The sequence below is a fragment of the Palaemon carinicauda genome, chromosome 44, assembly GCF_036898095.1.
Source record: "Palaemon carinicauda isolate YSFRI2023 chromosome 44, ASM3689809v2, whole genome shotgun sequence".
Lineage (NCBI taxonomy): Eukaryota > Metazoa > Arthropoda > Malacostraca > Decapoda > Palaemonidae > Palaemon > Palaemon carinicauda.
In genome coordinates this window covers 5,492,434-5,499,933 of record NC_090768.1, presented here as the reverse complement: position 1 = coordinate 5,499,933, position 7,500 = coordinate 5,492,434, and the positions used below count along the sequence as shown (strand labels likewise).

General features: G+C 37.8%; 2 protein-coding genes across 2 annotated transcripts in view; one reads left to right on the top strand and one right to left on the bottom strand.

Moving 5' to 3' along the window:
- Nucleotides 1–2,221, top strand: part of LOC137634161 (lysosomal proton-coupled steroid conjugate and bile acid symporter SLC46A3-like) — a 3,685-nt gene extending 1,464 nt beyond the window's left edge. Inside the window, exons 4-8 of the mRNA XM_068366418.1 lie at nucleotides 1–479; nucleotides 607–702; nucleotides 831–1,061; nucleotides 1,303–1,459; nucleotides 1,604–2,221. The exon at nucleotides 1–479 is cut by the window's left edge and continues 107 nt beyond it. Coding sequence (XP_068222519.1) covers nucleotides 1–479; nucleotides 607–702; nucleotides 831–1,061; nucleotides 1,303–1,459; nucleotides 1,604–2,138 — 1,498 coding nt within the window. The 3' untranslated portion in view covers nucleotides 2,139–2,221. The remainder of the gene's footprint in view (nucleotides 480–606; nucleotides 703–830; nucleotides 1,062–1,302; nucleotides 1,460–1,603) is intronic.
- The window catches only part of lin-52 (DREAM core complex component lin-52), a 276,531-nt gene that overhangs the window by 198,273 nt on the left and 70,758 nt on the right, over nucleotides 1–7,500 (bottom strand). The gene's annotated exons all lie outside the window — the stretch shown is intronic.

The window sequence follows — 7,500 nt, the reverse complement described above, 5'->3', positions numbered from 1 at the left end:
CTTAGAATCTCTGGGTGGAGGTAACATGGGTCTTTTGACTTCGACCATAAGCTACATTAGCGACATCTGTCCAGAGAAGAGCCGTACGTCACGTGTCAGCATAGCTAATTCCATGTGGAACTTAGGTGGTCCTCTTGGCACTCTTATTGGAGCACTCATTATCAAACATGCCAGCTATAATGTAGCTTTAGCACTGGTTCTCTTGGCATACATTCTAGCCGTGGTCTATGTCATTTTCCTGATCAAAGAAAGTCACGGACCCTTTGCCAAGAAGGAACTCCTACGCAAAGGATCCCTCAAAGGCCAAGTTGGTCAGGATTCACAGGAACCAGTTACCATTTCCCGTATGATCAAAGATTTCTTCAATTGGAGAAGGGTTGCAGAGTCATTTAAAACAGTAGTCAAGAAGAGGGAAGGAAATACTCGTTCTGTCATCTTGATCATCATTGCCTCCAATATGATCCGTCGGGCTGCCAGAGGTAATTGCTACTCTTACTATTTGGTATTTTGAAGAAATATTTCTGCTAAATGGATTTTTTTTTTTTGTCAAAATACTCCACTTAGGTTGTACGATCTATCAGTGACGCTTCTGTTACATATTTTCAGGATTCTTCATGTACATGTTTGTTAGACAAGCAGTACAATGGAATGCAACAGACTATGGATATTGGGCCACGTACAGACACCTTCTGGCTGCTCTAGGTAAGAATTCGTATTTGTTGTCTCCCAATCGCTGCATATGTTCGTTAGTTGAATTGGACAAGTGTGAAACTATTTCCAGAAATCCCTTTCCTTGGACTTCAAAAACTGATAACATTTATCATTCCCAGGTTCTCTGTTCCTGATTCCTCTCCTGACAAAACTATGTGATATCAAGGATACAACTCTAGTTGTGGTTGGTTCACTGTCGATGGTTGCTGAATATGTTTGCTACGGTCTTGTAATGAACAAGTCATTGTTTTTCCTGCTATGGCTAGGGCCTGTAGCAGGTCTTATTTCTAACGCCAGCACCATTGCCTTCCGGTCAATGCCCACGAAACTAGTTGCCAGCAATGAAAAAGGTATGTAGGACTATGTGTTCAATTTACTATTTTCTTAATTTCAAAAGCTGTACAAATGTTTATTGGTTTTATGCTGTTTCGAATGGGATGCTGTCTTATCCCACTTACATTTTTTGATATAATACCTTTGCAAGATCAATTACAGTTCTTTTTGTATTTGAAACACTTAAAAATAATTATTCATGAATTAACATTACTATAAAAATTCTTTTTTTAGTTAGTAAATTGTTTTCTTCTTCAGGTCGCATTAGCGCTGTATCCTCTGCTATGAATGGACTCATGCCGATGGTCGGTTACGCAATTTATTCACCAGTGTATTACAAAACCGTCGACTCCTTCCCCTCAGCACAGTTCTTCGTGGGTGGCAGCTTTAACCTCTTGATTACAGTTATGTTCATGTAAGTACTAATTTTGTTAACCTCTACAACCTTTATCATTACCATAATGTTCTAACCGATTGATTCATATTTTTATCTCCCCTTATTCTTCTTTTATGCTTCTAAACGAGTAATGAGTAAGCTCACTATTGAATTCCTTTTCAGCTGTGTCCAGATGATGAATGTTTCCTTGTCATACGACACAAAAGATCTTGAATCCGGCTTCATTAAAACCAACAAGAAACTTGTCCACGTATTCAAGAACACAACGTCAATCACTCTTAAGAGTCTCGTTCGCACTTTCAGTGGTCCAGTACAGGCAAACGGTATGACTTTGGCATGGAACCAGACAACAAAGAAGGATTTCAGTGATAAGCCACACAGAGATTTACAGCCCATCCAAGAAAGTGAAACGCCAGAAATCCAGAGCACTATGTCGGGTGTAACTAACCATTCGTTTTCATTCGACGGTGAAAGCAGCGTCAGCAAGAAAAGCTTGCCAACCACGACAGAAATCGATATTTCTGAAGTTTCTGCTAATGAAAGGATTATTCAGTCTAACATTAGGCAAGAGACGACTGCTCTCAGAAGTAATGATTGCGTTTGCCCCTGTAATAAGGCTAGTCCTTCTCTCCCAACCAACACTTTCTACGACATCCCATTAAATAATTCTCCAGTCAAAGACATAAACAATGTGTGAGTCACTGGTTATTGTATAGTGGTCAACATTTATGTCTACCTATGAACGTGTAAATATGTACATAAATATATTTATACCAATATTTATTTATACTAATATATATTTTCTAATTGTTATATTTTCTATGAATATTTATTTCACATATCTAGTTTTATAAAACTAGATTTCATTCATTCCATTTTATATTTGATTCCAGCAGCTTTAAATGGAATTTCAGCATGTTGCTGAAACCAAAGACATTTTAAGCCTTAATACATCTTCAAATAAACTCCTTAAATCTCTAAGATTGTTTATTTCTGGTTAATGATAATCACCAAATTTGGATAATGAAAAACTCCTGTATAACTGGAGAACGTCAATAATGTTAATGTTTCTAGTTTATCTTTCCCTCCATAACCAGTCAGAGGCACACTAATGATGTAAGCATAACTCAAGTAATGCAACGGGTGGGGTGTTGGAAAGACCTTTGACTTGTAAGAATCATCTTCAAATTTAAAATTGGACCTCGAATCTGCAAGTAGCTATCTATATGATCAAAGAGATATCCCAAACACACTCAAATTCCTGTGCCTGTCTAACTTAGCCGAGATTCCTGAGGGAAACCATGATACTGAGTGGACGGAGTTCTGAAAACCAATAAGAGATTGGCTTCATTAAGAGCTCTCATGCAGATTATTTCAACAAGAACTCTGAATCCATGCACCAATTACTTGAAAAAAAATGTAAGCCCATAATGTATATCATGCAAACTCTTACTAATCTGCACTGGCATAAAGGTGGAGGGACCTGAGGTTAGGGGCAAAATGTCAAATACATATGCTCCAGAAAGGGCTAAGAAAATTTAAGCCTCTGCTGACCAAATCAACCTCCAATGTATTTATCATCTCCCCGTATGCCTATGACGCAAAGGGCCTCAGTTAGATTTCGCTAGTCGTCTCTATCTTGAGCTTTTAAATCAATTATTCTCCATTCATCATCTCCTATTTCACGTCTTATAGTCCTCAGTCATGTAGGCCTGGGTCTTCCAACTCTTCTAGTGCCTTTTGGAGCCCAGTTAAACGTTTGGTGAGGTCAAGGTCTATATATACCAGGTCAGCCAACGCGCAGCTTAAGCTGTGAATCACCCATACTGTGACGTCAAGCTTCCCCGTCTCACACACGTGGGTAAACAAAACAAAGGACTGTTGCCTTAGTTAGCTACCTATAGAGGTAACGTAAACAATAGGAGACGCTGTGTCCATTATCATTTTATTCATTCATTCATTCCGTCACTAATAATGCCAAGTAACTGCGCAGTATTTGGCTGTTATAATAGACATGATAAAACTAAAAGCTCAAACATAAAATACCATCGCTTTCCAAAAGAAAAACCATACATAGACCAGTGGATACATGCATGTTGCCGTGCAGACAGAATTAACGTTGTGGATGCTACTGTTTGCTCGATTCATTTTAAACCAGGCAATTACAAAGATGACATAATGTCTAGGTTACTAGGTATTGAAAGTCCTAGAAATTGACTACCTACTTACGCAAACACTAAATCAAGATTGCCTTGAACATTTCTTTGGGTGTATAAGGCAAATGGATGGGCACTATGATCATCTTTAAGCTATGAACTTTAGATTTCAGCTAAAAAAAATTTTTTACTAGGAAAGGAAATTAAATTATTAAGTGAAAAGTGTAATATCACCACCCTTGGAAAATCTCATGAATCAGCCAAAGACGATGAATCTATCACGAAAGGGACTTAGCGTTAGAAATATGCCTAACAACGCAGATATTCAGAAACTTAGATTTTGATTTAGAGAAAGATGCTTTAGACGAGGAAGACCTTTTGAGAGCAAATATAGAAATAAAGAAAGATGTTATTGCTTTTTTGTTAAGATATCGGTATATTTTCGAATGCGATATCTTAATAATTTGATAAAGTATAGAAAACCTCAAGGACAACCATGCAGGGAGGCCCTAAGAAAAAAATGAAAGTTGTAACTTAATAAAATATTTTCCAAAGGTAAAATGTTGTTTTATTCACATTGACTGTGTGATAGATCTACGTTCTTAATGGGTCTCGCCAACAATAAACCCCTTCAGATGACGTAGGTGCGCAGAAGAGGCTTAAAATCGGTACTCTGTCTGGCTGACCTGGTATATCTGGACCGTGGGTGAGGTAATCTCTCTTGGGGAGTGCAAAGAGCATGACCAAACCATCTTCAGCTACCCAACATCATGATCTTATTCACATATTGCACTCGAGTAATCTTTGTTTCATTTCTAATCCTGTCGTTCCATTTAACTCCAAATATTCTTCTGAGGGCTTTCTTCTCAAATCTACAAAATCTGTTGGACATTGTTTCATTGTTATACCACGACTTATGTCCATACAGTAACACCAATCTCAATAAACTGATATATAGCCTGATTTTTATAAGTAATTTCAGGCAATTTTATTCCCAAATTTTACTTAACCTAGCCATTGTCTGATTTGTTTTTTTTAGTCTTACATTAACCTTAAATTCTAAGGATCCTGTATTAGAGATCATAGTTCCTAGATATTTAAATAATTCCACCTCTTTAATCCTTTCTCCGTCCAATGATATTTCTATCTTCTATTGTATATTCCGTTCTCATCCTCTCTGCCTTTCTTCTATTTGTCTTGAGCCCAACCTCATGTGATATTTCATGCATTCTGGTAAGCAAGGTTTTCAAGTCCTTTTGTGTTCTGCTAATAAGGACAGCCTTATCAGCATACTCTAGGTCTGCTAATTTTCTATTACCAATCCAGTCCCATCCTTCTCCACCATCCCCAACTGTTCTATCCATTACAAAATCCATGAGGAGGATAAACAACATAGGTGACAACACATTCCCCTGCACTTGCTATGCTCATGAACAGACTTGATCAAATTTACGTATTTGAGAGGAACTCCATAATAACGCTGGACTCTCCACAAAATTGGCAGATGGACACTATCAAAGGCTTTTTCATAGTCCACAAATGCCATCAAAAGTGGATTTCTATATTCTACACATTGCTGTACTGCATGTCTTAAAAGGTAAATTTGGTCAGTACAATTTCTACCTTTTTCTAAATCCTGCTTGTTCATCTCTCATCTTTTCATCAATCTTTCTCTCCAGTCTCTTTAGAATGAGCATACTATATATTTTCATGACAACTGGCGTAAGTGTGATGCCTCTGTAATTAATGCAATCAATCAAATCTCTCTTTTTTTTTTGCCATTTTCACGAACACTCCTAGCTCCCATTCACCTGGTTTTGCTTTTTCACGCCACATTCTACAAAATAATCTTGTACGTATTCTGGGAGTCACTTCATTTTCAGCCAATACATCAATTTATTTATAATGCCAACAATTTCATTTATGGGACGAAGACGAACATAATCACTCAAGTTACTACATTTGATGGCAGAATTCTCCTAAGAAGAAAATTAAGATTCTAAGCCGCTGGGTTGATCCTCTCCATATTACACTGAACCATCATAATGTTATTGGTCAGTACATTATTGATGCTTCACCTAGCTTACCACTCATCTAGGAAAGGATCTCGATTAGTTTTCAGAATTGCTTTGAAATTCTGAGCACAATAGATAGCAATAAAGAAGACACAAGTGTGGTCCTTGTGGCATTCATGGTAAAATTTACAAGTACAGGGGTTACATTCTCAAAAAGCAGGTGTAAAAGATCATCCAGGTCTTATGAAGAGGAAAGCAAATACCAAAATCGTGGATTGACTATAAAAATTCCTATCTAAACACTAAAAGAGAGAGGAGCGATTACAGCAGCGGAGGTATTCTCCTTATATCAATACAAGCTAAAATCATGTTCTTGTACTCATATCTGAATCTGTGCTACCAGTGATCTAGTGCAAGTTTAGGAGGAAAGCTTGATTATCAATATTATCTTTCCTTGAGGCAAATACAGGAGAAATGTTGAGAGGACAATACAGACTTATACAAAGTCTTTATTGATCTTACCAGTGCCTTCGGCACGGTCCACTGTAAGCTCCCACAAAAGATACTTCCAAAAATATGGAATCACTAACAAATTTATCAATTTACTTCTTCCATTCCATCGTGGAAGCAAAATTCAGTATTGGCTATTTGGAATCCTCGTCCTTCCCTGTGAAAATAGGAGTAAAGTATGGTGATGTTCTGGCCCTTGTCTTTTTCAATCTATTCATCTCCTTAATAAGGATTTTATTCCAGTAAAAAAAATAGAAGAAAATGGGCTCAAATAGTACCCCCTAATTGATGGTAGTTTTCAATATCAGACAATTACATGCCTATGCAAAAATATCAACACGACATTGGTTAACCCACAATATTTTGATAACACTGCCATTTTGCCTAACACCCAGTATTCAATGCATTACACGTCTTATATACGGCCTACCTGCAATATACTGTAGAGGGCACTTGGCTCAGAGATGAATATAAGAAAAACAGAAGTCATACTACATCAAACTAAATCAAATAAGAAACAGCCCACTCTTCACTGATGACAATGCACAATTGAAGGTGGTGCCGTAAAATGCTTCGGTAGACCTTTTCCTCCACAAGGACACGCTGGCGAAAGTAAACAGGGCTTCACATACTTTTGGCAGGCTGGGGACCTGGGATTTTCAAAAGAAACACCTGACACTGACCAAAAGAATCCAAGTATACAAAGCACCGTGTATCTAAACTTTTGTCTATGGTGCACAGGCCTGGACAATATATCGATGTTATCTCAAGAAGCTGGAACATTTTCCCATTGCCTATTTGAAGCAAATTATGAACGTTATCTGGAAGGATCAGACTCCATACACAGACTCTGAAATGAGTGGAATGTACAACCATAGAAACCATTTTCACCACACGCTAATGACTCCGCCTTGGATCACGTGATACATATGCATAAGAACGGGTCAGAAAACCAATTTTTATCACACAACTAAAAATCATCAACATAGACAGGGCCACCCTAAGAAGAGATACAAAGACCAAGCTTAGTCAAACTCAAAATGAAGACAAAATTCTATCAACTAACCTAAAAACCATCGCAAATAGCCATATGGTCTGGAGAATAAGTGTTAACAATGGGGTCACTGCTCTGGAGCTGAGTGGCTCGATGCATCTCACCATAGAAAGAAAGCAAGGACATGCCTGAAAGGAGCTCCCCAAAACCCCGAATGCTCTTTTGATATGTCTAATATGTAGCAAGTTATGCAAGTCTAAGATGGCTATGGTATGCCATGGCATTGCACATGGACCACGGGAGTAGTGGCATCACTTCTGAGAACTAGTTACATTACATTTAAAATCTACTAATGAACTTTGGATGTCATCGTGTGTAACGATG